General features: G+C 41.8%; 1 protein-coding gene across 1 annotated transcript in view; it reads right to left on the bottom strand.

Moving 5' to 3' along the window:
* Positions 1-11,974: 11,974 nt before the first annotated feature.
* Positions 11,975-16,696, bottom strand: part of SLC30A7 (solute carrier family 30 member 7) — a 48,741-nt gene continuing 44,019 nt past the window's right edge. The window contains exon 11 of the mRNA XM_089686585.1: positions 11,975-16,213. Within this exon, the coding sequence (XP_089542711.1) occupies positions 16,166-16,213 (48 nt within the window). The 3' untranslated portion in view covers positions 11,975-16,165. The remainder of the gene's footprint in view (positions 16,214-16,696) is intronic.

Raw genomic sequence — 16,696 nt, 5'->3', positions numbered from 1 at the left:
CCAGGTGTTTGATGATTAAATTAGTTCTACTTTTTAATTGATTTATAGCTTGGCTCTGTGCAGGCGTAATATTAGTTTCCTTTGTCTCCATAGTCATGCGCTTAACCTCACTAATGGTTGCAACCAAAAAAGCCCAAACCCGTGGATTAGCAGCTCATTCTGGAAAATTTTGGGATTTGGGTTTAAAGCGTGTAGGAAGGGTTATATGGTCAATTAATTTGACAGAATTGTTAACATTCTCAGTCTCATCAGTAGAATCATTCTCATCCAGCAAGAACATAAGGTCCCGTAAAGGCCTAAAGTCTTGTATACTGAAGTGTTTCATTTATTCCATACGTTCTCTTTCCTGCTTGGCTCTGGTTCGGTCTAATGTATACTTGGGAGTTTCCTCACGAACAAGTATAAATCCTTAATAGTGTCATATTTATCAAACATGGCAGTGGGGCAGAAACCAAGTCCGGTCCTGTTGGTGGTACTGTACGCACTACATATGCGTCGAAGATTCCCTGTCTGTCTCCTAGGGTTGTTTCATTGGGTGATAAAAAATCAGTATTAGAAAGCAATGAACTCTGTGATAGAGATGACTGCCTAGAAAGCATATTCCTTGTTGAGGGTGCTTGTAAATGATCTTGTGAAGTAGTGACAGGTGTATGCATAATGTGAAGGGCCTGTGCCGCTACAGGACCCATATAAGATGTACCATTTGAGTAACTATTCCAGAATCTGTGGAACTACGTGTGTTTTGTGACAATGGTCCCACATCTGAAGTAAATGTGGGAAATATGCCAGAACGTCTTTTGGGAACATTAGAATTATGAGTGAAACCACCACCCAAATACTGTCGCTTACGTGGTCCAATGAGTGTATTAGAGGATGGTGCAGATATATTTGGCCTTGAAAATTGTGGGAGAGTAGATAGATGAATCAGATTCAGCCTTGTCATCCTGTACATAGTTGCAGTTGGTCGCCAGGTCCGATTTGCTTCCATAGTTACCCCTTCTCCCATGGGGGGAGGTAGCCATTTGTAACCAAATCCCTCTGCAAAAGCAGCTCTGTCTTTGGAAATGTTATCTTGTTTCTTAGTTATAATGTCCTTATTGATCTTAGCTAGATAGTTTTTAAAATTGTGCCATTTAGTATCATACAAAGGGTTATTTTTTACCGTTACATATTGTGAATGCAATGATATCAATTCTTGATCCCACATATTTAATTCAGTTTTATAATGAGTATTCAATAGATTCATAAGCTCTACACTACATTTGGTGAGAACTTGTTCCTAGGGTGACTTTAATTCCTGGGAAATATTTTTTATATTTGGGTAGAGTTGCACCCTTAAACCCAATGGACTAATATTCTCATGAATATAATGGTTGAAAGTAATATCTTGTTAACTGAACTTGCTGTGAAAGTTGTGGTTTTACTGAAACAGTACATTTTCATGTGCGTGGTTTTGTAATCTGTGCACAAAGGAAAGCAATCGTGTAAATGTGTTTACTTCCTTGCATTTTTTTTTGTTAATTTGTTTTCTCTTTATTGTAATTTTTTTATGGAATTACACAGGGTAACCATAAATATGGCTGTTTGCAGACAGCTCAATATTTTACATACCATACATACTGTGTTATTGAACTGATACTGTATATACAATCTATATAGTTACAATGGTTCAAGCTAAACCAACGTAAGTATGTAAAAATATACCATGCCTGGAATGCTTCTTTAATCAAAGCTCCGAAGACCCAGTCAATAGAACGTAAGATAATCACTGTTTGGTAATACCTTTTGAAACCAAGTAAGGAGAGATTACCTTTTATTTTGCTTTAGTTAATAAAGCATAGGATAATAGGAGGCAAAATAATTCTCCATAATGTTTTAATTCATTGAAGACATTTGAGAGTGTCATTCTCAGGTTAATATAAAATAACATGTTGGCAGCCTATGCCACCACCTTATGCTCCCTGCCCATCATCTTTATCCCTTGTATATCTTTGTTCATGTTAGCCACAGGTTAGCTACCATGAATCCCCAGTCTACCCTGTGCAAAGTTTTTATAAGCATCAGTTGACTGGAGCAGGACTGTATATTTATAATGAATTGCGAAGTGGATGAGAGACAATTTTCTGGTAGCACTGAATTTTGCCTCTGGCCAGGGACAAGCCCTACCTGGTCTGCATTGATTCATTGAAGCATGAGGAGTTTTAGTATAGTGGCCAGGTGTTTGGCATAAAGTTTGGGTGAGCATTTAATAATGATATAGGCCTGTAACTAGGGCATGATGTGCAGTCTTTCCCTTCTTTTGGTAATAGTCTGTGATATGCTCTATAAGATATTCCCTGTGTATGTCTGCACCACTCCCCAGTAAATACAGATATGTACAGAATCTTGGGATCAATTGGTCTTAAAATTTTATAATAGTGCAGTAGGGAGTATCTGTTGGGACTTGGACTTTTCCTGGACCATGTGTTTTTAACTGCTACTATTTCCTCCTGGTTAATTTCTCTGTCCGAAGATTTTAGAGAGTCTTTAGAAAGTGTAGGTAGACCTGCTTCTTGTATGTATTTTTGCATTTTGGAAATTGTTTTGTAATCTTCTAGAGTCATTAGATGTTTTAACCTGATAAAACAAGCTGTAGTAGTTTTGAAAGGATTTAGCAATTTCAGTGGTGGAGTGCAGTACTATACCTAATCCATTTTTAACATTAGCTATGTATGTTTCTGACTTTTTGGTCATCAGTGCTGTTGCCAAAAGCGTCTTCGGTTTGTAAGCCCAAAGGTATTCATCCCTGGTCACTATGTTTAAGGAATGCTTTGTGTCTTGTTCAAGAAGAGATTTCAATTCATCTTGTCTAAAAACTAAAGCCTGAGTTGTTTCGGGGTTTATTTTAAGTTTGCAAGATTGTTTCAAATCATGTATCTTTCATAGTAATGTAATGTCTGTTTCATAGTCTGTACCTTCGTTTACTTTTGAGATCTGATGGCTGTCAGAAGGCCTCTAGTATAGGCCTTGTGCGATACCCAAATTGTAGACTGAGGGAGATTACAGATTTTATTATAAGCCAAAAAAGGTATCCGTTTCTGCTTTTGCTTAATTTGCTGCAGGGTCTTGAATTAGGAAATCATTTATCTCCAAGAAGATGCTTTAGTTATACCCTCTGAGAGATATATCCTTAAATATCTAAGTGCATGAGCAGATAGTGTGATCATTTTGACTTGAGATGAGAGATTCTAGTCTTACATAACAGTATATAATATATCCTTGTATGTGAGTTATGTCCAAACTAGAAATAGGAACAATCATTTGTTTTTAGTTGCTGCATCCTCCATGCGTCTATCAATTGGATCTGATGTATTACCTTTCTTTTTGAAGTTGTGTTTAGACAAAGATAAAAATGGGTTGAGATAAAAAGTAAAGTATCCTGCCATGATGAATGAAGACCATTCACTCCAAAATCAAATGTTAAAAGCAAACATTTTTAAAGTGCTATAGAATGACACTTATCAAGTAATCAAGTGAACTTATGAGAATTTTCGAACAAATGTTCATCCAAACGTTCATTAAAAAAACTACTAGTGTATTATCTGCTTAAGGCAGGGATCTACAAGAAAAGCAGCAACTATTAGTGGCAACGAAGGATGCTGGATGTACTCCATCCTCTAGAATAGTGTTTCTCACCCCTTTTTTCAATCACAGCACCATTTAAAATTATGCAAAATATCCAGGCACCTCATTCTAAAATGTAAAAAAACTAAACTAACAGTTTTACATACAGTGCAACATCCACACACCTAGGACACCCAACATTAGAAGGTGATTTGTTCCTACAAAGCAAATACACCTTTGCACACTGGTACTTACTAGTATTCCAATATTTCTCTTCTTCCTCAGTTGCTCTGCCTCATTCTGCTAATGTTACATAAGTGATGACAGAGATGGGCAGGGGAGGGGCAACCAAGCATGCTGTGTAAGAGCCCAATGCCCTCCTTATCAACTGACTAAGTCATTGGTTGTTAGGACACCATCAGCTAGAAGGATATTTTTGAGCAAATTTAGGCATTTTGCCTGGGGACGCTAGTAGAAAAAGGCTGCTCTAGATCAGCCTTTCATATGTTCTTTAACACAAGGAAATCTTGAAAAAAAGTTCAAGTCTAGGGTAACCCCTGCTAATAGCCATTATAAAGCTATATCTACAGCAATGATAAATAAAAAAAAGGAAAACTGGCGTGGCACCCAGACCTTTTCTATACAAAATTATTTTCTGTAATAATATTGAAACAAATAATGATAGCCACAAAAGCATCACAGACAGTGAAAATTGTTGCATTTCTTCATATTGGTGGTCAGTAAAGAAATACCCACATACATTTATGGTCAATAGGAAAGTCTCCCCCCTCCATCTTAGATTGGTTGTCAGTAGGAGAACCCTCTTACATAAAAGGTAATTGGGGGAGGGGCCTCCTTAAACTAGTGGTCAGAGAGAAATATTTCCATGACATTGGTTGTCATTGGGAAAAATGCCCTCTTTACAGACAGCTAAGAAAAGCAGTGGTATCAATAAATACTTATCTGAGAGGCAAAAATTACTGTTTGCCCAAAGAACCTCTAAGAACTGCTAGAGGAACACTGGTTTTCTTTATCGTACATCACGGGACACAGAGCAGGCTATAACCATAGTAAAATGATGTGTGGCGCTAAGGTCAACAAAATGTCTATAAGTTAGCATATAAACATAAATTATATTCAAAAACACACTGATTGCTGATGTATCATGTAAAAGTTCATCAGGTGACTATGGTGCTCATTAATCATGTGTCTTCATGGACCCGGTGGATGTGCATATAGGTGTATAAGCAATGCACACTCACCAGAAAGCGCACGTAAATGTGCGTTGGTAATTATTTTGATGTCATCAAATGGTCATCATGGGATGATGGCAGGAATCCTAAGCTTTTCCTCTATTGATGGGTGAATTCTGAGGTATGGATTCACTGGTACCAAGGTCATCCAGAGCTCCCTTTTATGGGATAGGTGGGTGCAGTCCTCTGTGTCTAGTGGAGGCTCCCTCTCTGGATGTTAGGATGTCTGTGAATCAAAAACTCCTCAGGGGAGTCAAAGCAAAGGAATGCCCATAGTGTAGTAACTTTGTAAACATTTATTGCACAAAATCCAGGTGAAACAAACAATAAGGCATGTAAAAACCATGTGAACTAATCGTCCAGGGTTAAAAGATGGCCGCCAGAGCTCCTCATTGCTCTGGCGGCGTGACGTCACGGCGTTACTGGGTCCTTCTTACGTGTTGTGTGCAGCCGCACGTTGTCTGAGGGGAGTGTCAGGCTATAATCATTACTCTTTGGGTTATGCGCCACCTATAGGTGAATGGACACTGGCAGACCAGAACAGACAGGAAGTCCTCTCCTATAAAATCCTTCAGCACAGGAAGTACCTCAGTTTTTCCACCAGTGTCTGGAAGGTGATAGTTACTGAAGTTCAGTTCTCTGTGAGAATGTGGTTTGGTCCCAGAAGTGGTTCTTATAAGGATCAAGGGACTAGTTAATTGGATAAATATGGATGGCTGTAAGCTAAGATAAATGGTACCCAAGACTCATAAGGAAGATGGAGGACTCAATGAGGTTTTGCCTGTAATGTGACCCTTTTTGGTACTGGACCCTGCATTTACAGATACCATAGAGCTTGACTGGCATTTGCCATTGAACACCAGAATTGGCAGGTCCCGCCACTGATGTCCTGTGCTTTTCACAGATGACAGCAGGTTCACCCTGAGCAAAGGGTCTGGAGAAGCCATGGAGAACATTATGCTGCCTATAATATCGTTCAGCATGACCATTTTGGTGGTGGGTCAGTGATGGTCTGGAGATGCATATCCATGGATAGGCGCACAGACCTCTACAAGCTAGACAATGGCACCCTGACTGCCATTAGGTTTTGGGATGAAATCCTTGGACCCATTGTCAGACCCTACGGTGGTGCAGTGGGTCTTGGGTTCCTCCTGGTGCATGACAATGCCTGGCCTCATCTGGAGAGAGTATGCAGACAGTTCCTGAAGGATGAAGGAATTGATACCATTGAATGGCCCCCATGCTCGCCTGACCTAAATCCAATAGAACATCAATGGGATATCATGTTTCGGTCTATCTGATGCGGTCAGGTCACACCTCAGACTGCCCAGGAGCTCAGTGATGCCCTGGTCCAGATCTGCGAGGAAATACCCCCAGGACACCATCCGTCGTCTCATTAGGAGCATGCCCCAACATTGACAGGACTGCATACAAGCCTCTAGGGGCCATACAAACTACTGAGTACCATTTTGGGTTGCTGCAATGAAATTTCAGTAAAATGGACTAGCCTGCTACCTCAGTTTTTCACTTTGATTTTCAGGGTGTCTTTGAATTTAGTCCCCTGTAGATTGATAATTTTCATTTCTATCAAACGATGGGGCACCCTTTACGTTCCTAACACATTACGCACTCCGTATCAGTATAGATATCCAGCATGATATTTTTCCCCATTGAGATCTGATGAGTTTTCAAAATGTTCCTTTAATTTTTTTTTGAGCAAAGTATATATACACATACACTATATTGCCGAAAATATTAGGATGCCTGCCTTTACACCCACATGAAATTTAATGGCATCCCAGTCAGTGTGTAGGGTTCAATATTGAGTTGGCCCACCCTTTGCAGCTATAACAGCTTCAGCTCTTCTGGGAAGGCTGTCCACAAGACTTAGGAGTGTGTCTATGGGAATGTTTGACCATTCTTCCAGAAGTGCATCTGTGAGGTTAGGCACTTAAGTCGGGCAAAAAAGGCTTGGCTCGCACTCTCCGCTCGAATTCATCCCAACTGTGTTGTCGGGTTGAGGTCAGGAGTCTGTGCAGGCCAGTCAAGTTCCTCTACCCCAAACTTGCTCATCTGTGTTTTTATGGATCTTGCTTGTGCACTGGTGCACAGTCATGTTGGAACAGGAAATCCCCAAACTGTTCTCACAAAGTTGCTTCCACTGTTATTATCCCACTAACAGTGGGCCGTGGAAAATTTAGTAGCAAGCAAATTGCACGGGTGACAACCTATCACGATACCACAATTGAATTCACTCCTGAGCGTGACCCATTCTTTCACAAATGTTTGTAGAAGCAGTCTGCATACCTAGGTACTTGATTTTATACACCTGTGGCCGTGGAGGTGATTGGAACACCTGAATCCAATGATTTGGAGAGGTGTCCCAATTAATATACATATACACACACACACACAAATTTGCTTTAAATCTAGGAGCCAGGGTTTTTTTTTTTTTTTTTTTTTTAATCAGCTTGCCCAAGCCCTTTTACAGCTGAGATGCATAGGAGGGGCCCAGAATCCAAACAGCACCTTTGGGCTTTCAAAAGAGCATAAAGTACACTGTCACTGGTGTGCAAGGGATCAGGGACATTAACTGGTGACAGTATGTATTAAAAAAAAAAGTCTGCTTCTACAAATATTTGTGAAAGAATGGGTCGCTCTCAGGAGCTCAGTGAATACTAGCACAGTACCCTGATGGGTTGCCATCTGTGCAATAAGTCCATCTGTGAAATGTCCTTGCCACTAAAACATTCCACAGTCAACTGTTTGTGATATTATAACAAAGTGGAAGGAACTGGGAACAGCAACTCAGCCACAAAGTGGTAGGCCATGTAAAATGACAGAGCGTGGTCAGCGCATGCTGAAGCGCACAGAGCATAGAAGTCGCCAACAATCCACAGAGTCAAGATCTAAAGACCTCCAATCTTCATGTGGCCTTAAGATTAGCACAACAATGCATAGAGAACCTCATGGAAAGGTGTTACATGGCAGAGCAGCTGTATCAAAGCAGCTGCATCAAAGCCTTCCATCACCAAGTGCAATGCAAAGCGTCAGATGCAATGGTGTAAAGCACGCCGCCACTGGACTCTTGAGAAGTGGCAACGTGTTCTCTAGAGTGACAAATCAGGCTTCTGTCTGGCAAGCCAATAGAGGTAGCTTGGTTTGGCAGTAGCCAAATCAGTACTTGCTTGATTGCATTGTGCCAAGTTTGGTGGAGGGGGGATTATGGTGTGGGGTTGTTTTTCAGGGGTTGAAATTGGGCTTGCCCTCTTAGTTCCAGTGAAGGGAACTCCTAAGGCATTTGCATACCAAGACATTTTGGCCCCTTCCTGACTGCGCACCAATGCCCAAAGCAAGGTCCATAAAGACATGGATGAGTGTGCAGGCCAGTCAAGTTCCTCTACCCCAAACTCAGAGTCCCGACCTCAACCCGACAGAACACCTTTGGGATGAATTAAAGCGGAGACTGCGAGCCAGGTCTTCTCGTCTGACTTAAGTGCCTGATCTCACAAATGCGCTTCTGGAATAATGGCAAACATTCCCCTTGACACACTCATAAACCTTGTGGACAGCCTTCCCAGAAGAGTTGAAGCTGTTATACAGTGAAGGAAATAAGTATTTGATCCCCTGCTGATCTTGAATGTTTGCCCACTCACAAAGAAATAATCAGTCTAAAAATGGAATGGTAGGTGTATTGTAACACTTAGAGACAACTTATTTCTCTCATGAACATGCAAATCAGTGCATAAGTATTTGATCCCCTATCATTCAGCAGGATTTCTGGCTACCAGGTGTCTTTCATACAGGTAAGAAACTTAGATTAGAAGCAGTCTCTTAAAGGGAGTGTTGCTAATCTCAAGTTGTTACCTGTATAAAAGACACCTGTCCACAGGAGCAATCAAACAATCACATTCCAAACTCTCCACCATGGCAAAGCCCAAAGAGCTGTCCAAGGAGGTCAGGGACAAGATTGTAGACCTACACAAGGCTAGACTGGGCTACAAAACTATCACCAAGCAGCTTGGTAAGAAGGTGACAACAGTTGGTGCAATCAGTTGTAAATGGAAGAAACACAAAACAACTGTTAGTCTCCCTAGGTCTGGTGCACCATGAAAGATCTCACCTCGTGGAGTGTCAATGATCATGAGAACAGTGAGGAATCATCCTAGAACTACACGTGAGGATCTTGTCAATGATCTCCAGGCAGTTGGTCATAGTCACCAAGAAAACAATTGGTAACAGGATTGAAATCCTGTAGTGCCCACAAGGTCCCTCTGCTCAAGAAAGCACATGTCCAGGCCCGTCTGAAGTTTGCCACTGAACATCTGAATGATGCAGAGAAGGACTCATTGAAAGTGTTGTGGTCAGATGAGACCAAAATCGAGCTCTTTGGCATCAACTCAACTTGCCGTGTTTGGAGGAAGAATGCTGCCCATGACCCCAAGAACACCATCCCTACTGTCAAACATGGTGGTGGAAATTCTGCTTTGGGGGTGTTTTTCTGCAGGGACAGGACAATTGCACCACATCAAAAGGGACAATGGACGGGGCAATGTAACGTCAAATCTTGGGTGAGAACCTTCTTCCCTCAGCAAAGGCATTGAAAATGGGTCGTGGATGGGGGTTCCAGTATGAAAATGACCCAAAACACACGGCCAAGGCAACAAAGGAGTGGCTCAAGAAGAAGCACATTAAGGTCCTGGAGTAGGCTAACTACTGTCCAGACCTTAATCCGATTGAAAATCTGTGGTGGGAGCTGAAAGTTTTAGACTGATCATTTCTTTGTGAGTGGGCAAACATTCATAATCAGCAGAGGATCAAATACTTATTTCCTTCACTGTAGCTGCAAAGGGTGGGCCAACTCAAAATTGAAGCCTATAGACTAAGGTTGGGGGGGGGGGGGGGGGGTGTGGGTGTGGGTGTGGGTGTGTGTGTGTGTGTGTGTGTGTGTGTGTGTGAATACCTTTGCCAATATAGTGTATGTGTAATGTTATATTTTCCTTTCACTCTTTTTTCCATACATACTATGTCACCATATGCTTTGGGAAGGTGATCTTTTTTTTTTTTCCTACACCTTTACCTTTTCTACAGCTTATTACAGTGGTTACTGTATAAATAATATTTTGTACACTGTGAATAGCATCCATTCATGTGCCATTGTTTACTATTATACAGGATTTATATAGCGCCAACAGTTTGCTCAGCACTTTACAATATAGTGGGAGACAATACAGTTCAATACAAGAGAGAAAGGAGGGCCCTGCTCCTTGGAGCTTACAATCTAGGAGGGAGGGGCTAGTGGTACAAAAGGTAGTAACTGTGGGGGATGGTCTGGTTTGAAGAGTAGAAGATTCCATTATTAGCTGAGGGCAGGTTAGGCTTCCCTAAAGAGATAGGTTTTCAGAGATCATCTAAAAGTGAGTAGAGTAGGTGATAGTCTGATAAATTGGGGTAGAGAGTTCCAGAGGATGGGGGAAGCTCTAGAAAAGTCCTGGAGACAAGCATGGGAGGAGACAAGGGAGCTAGAGAGCAGGAGGTCTTGCGGGGAGCGGAGAGTAAGGTTAAGATGATATTTAGAGACAAGATTGGTGATGTAATTTGGAGCAGAGTTATAAATGGCTTTATACATTATTGTTAATGTTTTGAATTTTATCCGTTGGGCAATGGGAAGCCAGTGGAGGGATCGGCAGAGAGGGGTGGCAGATACAGAGCGGTTAGTAAGGTGGATAAGTCTGGCAGCAGCATTCATGATAGACTGAAGAGGGGATAGTCTGTGATTCGGTAGGCCAATGAGGAGGGAGTTACAATAGTCAAGACGAGATATAACAAGGGAGTGAATAAGTTGCTTAGTGGTTTCCGAGGTTAGGAACGGGTGTATCTTGGAGATGTTGCAGAGGTGAAGTCTATAAGATTTGGACAGCGATTCGATTTGGGGCTGAAAGGACAGATGGGAGTCTAGGATTACACCTAGTACCCTGGCATGAGGGGAGGGAATGATGATTCTGTTATTGATCTTGATGGAGATGTCAGGGGAGGTGGCACGGGCTGGGGGGAATACTAAGAGCTCAGTTTTGGAAAGGTTGAGGAAGTAGAGTAACATCCATGCCGATATGTCACTTAGTAGGCTAGTAATGCGAGAGGAGGCTGAAGGGGTGAGGTGAGGGGTAGAAAGATAGATTTGGGTCATCAGCATAGAGATGGTACTTAAAGCCATGGGAGTTTATCAAGTGACCAAGGGAGGAGGTGTAGATGGAGAAGAGAAGGGGTCCAAGGACAGAACCTTGAGGGACCCCTACAGAAAGAGGGAGTGAAGAGGAGGCAGCGTTATAGGTAACGCTGAAGGAGCGCTGCGATAGGTAGGAGGAGAACCAGGAGAGAGCAGAGTCTCTGAGGCCAAGAGAGTGGAGTTTTTTTTAAGGAGGAGGGGATGGTCAACTGTGTCAAAAGCCGCAGAGAAATCAAGTAGTAAGAGTATAGTATATATACTATTGTGATAGCTGCAATTGGTCGCAGCTATCACCTGGTACAGGTCCACTGTGATTGACCCTGTATCTTGTGATCATTGACCATTTACAGGAATCACAATAGTAAGAAATAGCTATGAATGGCTGCTGTTTTTTACAACTGACATGTGATTGCTGTGATTGGCCACAGTGATCACATGGTATCAGGGCTGCACACAGCAGCCTGGTGCAATGATCTGTGTTCCGCCATGTCTGTTGGACACAGCAGTAGCAGATTGTTGTGCCGATGTACTAGCCCTAGGGCGTACACAAGGCACTCACATGGGAGGACATAATATGACATCCACGCTAAACAAGAGAGCACCCACCCGACTGCAATATTATAAAAGAGGCCAGGAGGAAAGTGGTTAAAGTATGTGAGCCTCTTTACACAGTCCTGCAATATGTGTGTTTGCTTGTCTAACACCAATAGTCCCGAATTAACACTGATGAGTCCTCATTCTCCACACTCCTACTGTATACAGAAAGCCTGCACTTAGATATGTGATTGACCTGAGGCATAAACGGATTGGATATGAAACATTTTATTTTCCCAAACATAATTAACCAAATATTTGAAAAAAGGTAAAGAAAAGTAAAATCTATCACACAAGATTGTAAAAGAGGACTGATTCTTTTTATTTCATTTTGAAGTTGATAAATACAATTTGTCTTGCTCCAAAAACCATTGATCGTTTTTGTACACTCTTACTATTGGCCTTAAATAAATGGATAGGGAAAACTAGCCAACAAGCAATCTGATCACAAGATGGCATTTAGCTTCTTCAGTATACTACTCACATCTAGCAAAGTAGATGGACTGAAACATAAAAAAAACACCCTGTTTAAATGTGTTGCTTGTATAGGTATGGAATTATAAGATTTCTGGAACTGTAACCATTTAAAGTCAGTTTTTTTTCCTAGCTGAAACTGCAGATAGAGCATATGATCATGTTTTGGTACAGGGTTAACAGCCAATACCCATTACATAGTAAGGTAAATTCACTAAGAAAGAATGCATTTGCCAAAACACAACAAACTACTCCTATGGCGAATGGTTATTATACCTTAGAGTATAAGGCCTTTTAAGTACAAGGACAGCTAATGGTGTGCAAATGCAGTAGCCCATAACAACCAGAAAGCACTTCAATGAAGTCAGATAAGTGAGAAATAAACTGCAATTGGTTGCTATGAGTTACTACACGTCATATATTAAATAAAAAAACTGGAGTTTTATGTATTTGCACTGTTGTTGTCCCAAGTTCCCTACAAGGTGAGTGGAGCTCAATGAGAATTATTTTAATACTACATAGGACACATACATTATCAAAAATAGGTGATGGAGTCAGCAAATGGACAGGAGGAATAATTCAACTACAAAAAGATAACCGTATGGAGGTAAGACTGTAAACAGTCATTCCACTCAAAGTGATATTACTGGTAGTAGTAGGCTAGAATGTCCACCTGTCAGTTACTCCACAGTTTAGATCCTCACGTTTAAATTACCACCTTCGTCCACCTGCCATAGCGATCCTAATGTTTTCGAAGACTAATTTATCTTAAAATACAGACAGACGGATGAACCAGATGTCTACACTTCATGAAGAGATGCTGGGATAGGAACTCTGGAACGATAAATTCATTGAAGCACTCAACTTGCCAACTGTCACTGTACCTAGAATGCCACTTTTTAAAGCAATTGTAAACTCAAAATGCCATATTCTTGATCTGTGCCTGCTGTACCTTGTAATTGTATGAAAAAGTATCCTGCTCTTTGTATTGCTTCCTTTGTGTGAATTCCCTGGTGTTTCTGCCAGTCCCTCTGCTTTCCTATTTAAAATTGACCACATTAGGCATGAGAGCACAGCATGGTCAGGTTTCTTATGCTTCGTTCACACTAGCTCTGTCAGCAGGCGTCAGACAGGCGTTTGGGAAGCGTTTTTAACGCTTTTCAAATGCCTCTGAAAATTCTGCACACGGCAGCACGGTGTTTGCGGCGCAGTTGTGAGGCATTTGCGGAGCCTTAATACCATTTAAACTTTATTATAGGAGTTTGTAGTGCGGTTTTAACGCTTGGCAAACGCCCATCAACCGCCTCAAAACCGCGCATAGGGCGTTTTGGGAGCGTTAAAAATGCTTCACAAACACGTGTCAAACACTATAGGGGCGTTTGGCAAGAGTTAGGGCTTGTTCACACTTGACTTTATGTCTAAGGCTACGTTCACACTAGCCTTGTGTGCAGGCGGCAGAAAGGCATTTGGGAAGCGTTTTTACCGCTTCCCAAACGCCTCTGCCAGTTCTGCACATTACAGCACATGGTGCTGTTCTAACGGGAGCGTTTGCGTCGCGTCGCGGCAAAATGGACGCCTCTGGTTGAAGCCTCCTATTCTCGTCTATGGTGCCGCTCCACAAACGCCCGGCCGGCGTTTGCGGTTCGGTTGCGACACGGTTGCGGGGCGTTTGCGGAGCGGTAACACCACTCAAACTGTATTATAGGTGTTTGTGGGGCGTTATTAAACGCTCGGCAAACGCCTGGCAACCGCCACTAAACCGCGCATGTGGCGTTTGCGGAGCGTTAACGCCCCACAAACGCCGGACCAATGCTTGCCAAACGCTATAGGGGCGTTTGGCAAGCGTTGGTAAAACAGCCAAGTGTGAACGAGCCCTAAGTGTGCTAAGAACTCAGCCTTGCTCCCCTCCAATGATCAGGCCTTTAATGACACCCCACCCTTGCACAGCCGTTCACTAGGAATGGAGCGGTTTCTCCTCCCCTAGCTCTCCAAGTTCCTTATGTAGCTCAGAACAGAGGGTATGTGATCACCTATTAAAAGAACATTATAAATACCATTCCCCCCCCCCCCCCTATGTATACACAAAATGTTTTGCCTTTCATTTCTATTTAAAACTGAATGGGTTGTTTAACAAGGTGAGGGTTTTACATATACTTTAAAAGATTAACTAAACGGCAAAACTTTTTTTTTTTTTTTGTCTTGGACAGAGAGAAACACCTATTTTTATTGATGTCTGTGCCCCCATTAGGGGGATTCACCCGCTCTATTTGTCCAGTTTACCATTATCAAAAAGTAAAACCCAAATTTTGGGCCCCAAGGCATTCCCCTAATGTGCAGGGATTTCCTCTCACTGACTGTTTTGGCTATGGGAAAGGAAGTGAAGTCAAATCTCCCCAATAGGACACAGATGGCAACAAAATGGATTATAACAAAAATTATAACCCTCCCTTACTCTATCCAATATGGAAGAAAAAAAAAAAAAAAAGTTTTCCCATTGATTCTACATTAAGCTAATCTTGCAATGTTCCACCAAAAAACAAAAAACCACACCTCACATTTTAATTATGGATGGCTTGCTACATATGCCCACAGTTCCCTTATAAAGAAAGGAAAAGCTAAAAACATGGCACAATAGATAAAAGTACCTTCCACAGATTGTGAATTAGACACTCTCCTGGTTCATCTAGGTATTCATTTCTCCTGCTCATAACCTAAACCGTTAAAAACCATTACATTAAAAGCAATACCAATTGTGGAGAGGTGGTTCAAAAGCAGAATTACTTTGCATGTTTGTACTTTACAATTCTGTGTACTTTCTTTAGCCCTTGTGCTGAGCATGAAGGAAATTCCTCTTTGTAGAAAGTTAGATATCCTGGAATAAGATGGATGCAGACTAATCCAAGATTTTCAAAATCACAGTATTGCCTGCACAGCAACAAACCTTTCATTCCTGGACATAAAAAGTCACATAATAAAAAAGGCATTTATGGGAGTAAGTCTGGTTAAAACAGACTATTGGGCACAGCTTCCTAAATTATAGTTCTTCAGTGTGCCAGTTGAGTCATTTTATATTGTTTTTTATTTTCCTTTGTTAAAATTCTTACATCCAGCTTTCCCATGATGCAGCAATAAAATTATAATCATCCACAGAGATATGTCCCAGATAGAATGCAAGATACAACCAAGATGACACCAAGATATAGCATAGCGCATGTCCCGTTGTGCTATGGGGCGAGAGGTCTCCCAACCAAACAGTAGGGGAAGGCACTTGGGTTATAGCATTACTATCCAGTTTCGGAGGGGGTAGTTGGGGATAACTGGCATAGTCACTTTGCTCACTGGCAGCCTTGCTGGTATAACTAATTATAACACTGTTCACATAGATCAATAAGTGGTCTGAAGAGTTAACTATTTCCCTGTTCTTTACAATAAGCAATGAAGAGGTCAGGTTTTTTGTTTCTTTTCTTATAAACAGAGGTTTGCCAAACATAGCACTGTATTCAGATGTACACAGTGCTATTGACTGCCATCCTTGGCATTGATTAGAGTTGGGCAAGTTACAACAGTTTGTATGTGGATGCTGCATTTCCTAAGGAACACTGATATTGCCCTCCATGTCCACTGCCAGAGATGCTGCATGCATTTGGTTTCAGTTCAAGTCAAACCTTGGATAAAGAGTCAATAGACCTAAGGTGCATATATGTATATCTGAAAGTGTGACTGGCAGAATGGCTATATCAAATGCACCTCAACAGCACATCATAACTTTATAAGAGGCACCGGGTTTCTTGGACAGTGTGAAAAGGCAACATCCGATGTGCAGTCCATACACTGTATAAAAGTACATTTGCAACTGAAGGAAATGTGGCACAAGTGGGAGACCCTTTCTGCCCAGAGGCAGGTGAGTGAGGCTTGGTCCCATTGGGTGCATCGCTGCAGTGGCTTTATCAGAGTAGGAGCTCAGGTCCTAGTGTTCACGTCTGCACTTTGGTCCGAAATGAGGTCAGCTGAGGGATTACATTGCTGCGGAGTCTATCTGTACATACAGCTGCCTAATGCCAGCCTGAAAAACAAAAAATCAGTTACAACTGCATTAATATAGGCAAATAAAATCAAGAAAATGTAACTTAACTGCTTGCCCACCATGCTTTAGCAGGGCTGTGCAAAATCACACACATTTTATTTATACACACACGCGATTTGCATTTCCGGGTAGGAAGCACACCACCCTACCCGCTCTGCCATTGGCGGTTAGGGATGTCAATCACTGGGTTCCGGCCAGGAATTGGTGATCATCAGGGAAAGGTGATAGACCTGTGTGTAAACAGGGGTCTCTCTCTTGTCAGCATGGATATGCTATTTTGTATCTAAAACAGCACGCCTCCCTAGTAAAACACAGCACACAGTAAAACACAAACCGCACACAGTTAACCCTTTGATTGCCCCAGATGTTAACCCCTTCCTGCCCAGTGTGATTAGTACTGTGTCAGTGCTTTTTATTAGCACTGATCACTGTATTCGTGTCACTGGGGATGTCAGTGGCAGT

The sequence above is a fragment of the Staurois parvus genome, unplaced genomic scaffold, assembly GCF_062004578.1.
Source record: "Staurois parvus isolate SC_StPar_1 unplaced genomic scaffold, SC_StPar_1.0 ptg000402l, whole genome shotgun sequence".
Classification (NCBI taxonomy): domain Eukaryota; kingdom Metazoa; phylum Chordata; class Amphibia; order Anura; family Ranidae; genus Staurois; species Staurois parvus.
The sequence above is the reverse complement of the archived record's forward strand: the minus strand, read 5'-3'. Positions and strand labels throughout refer to the sequence as shown.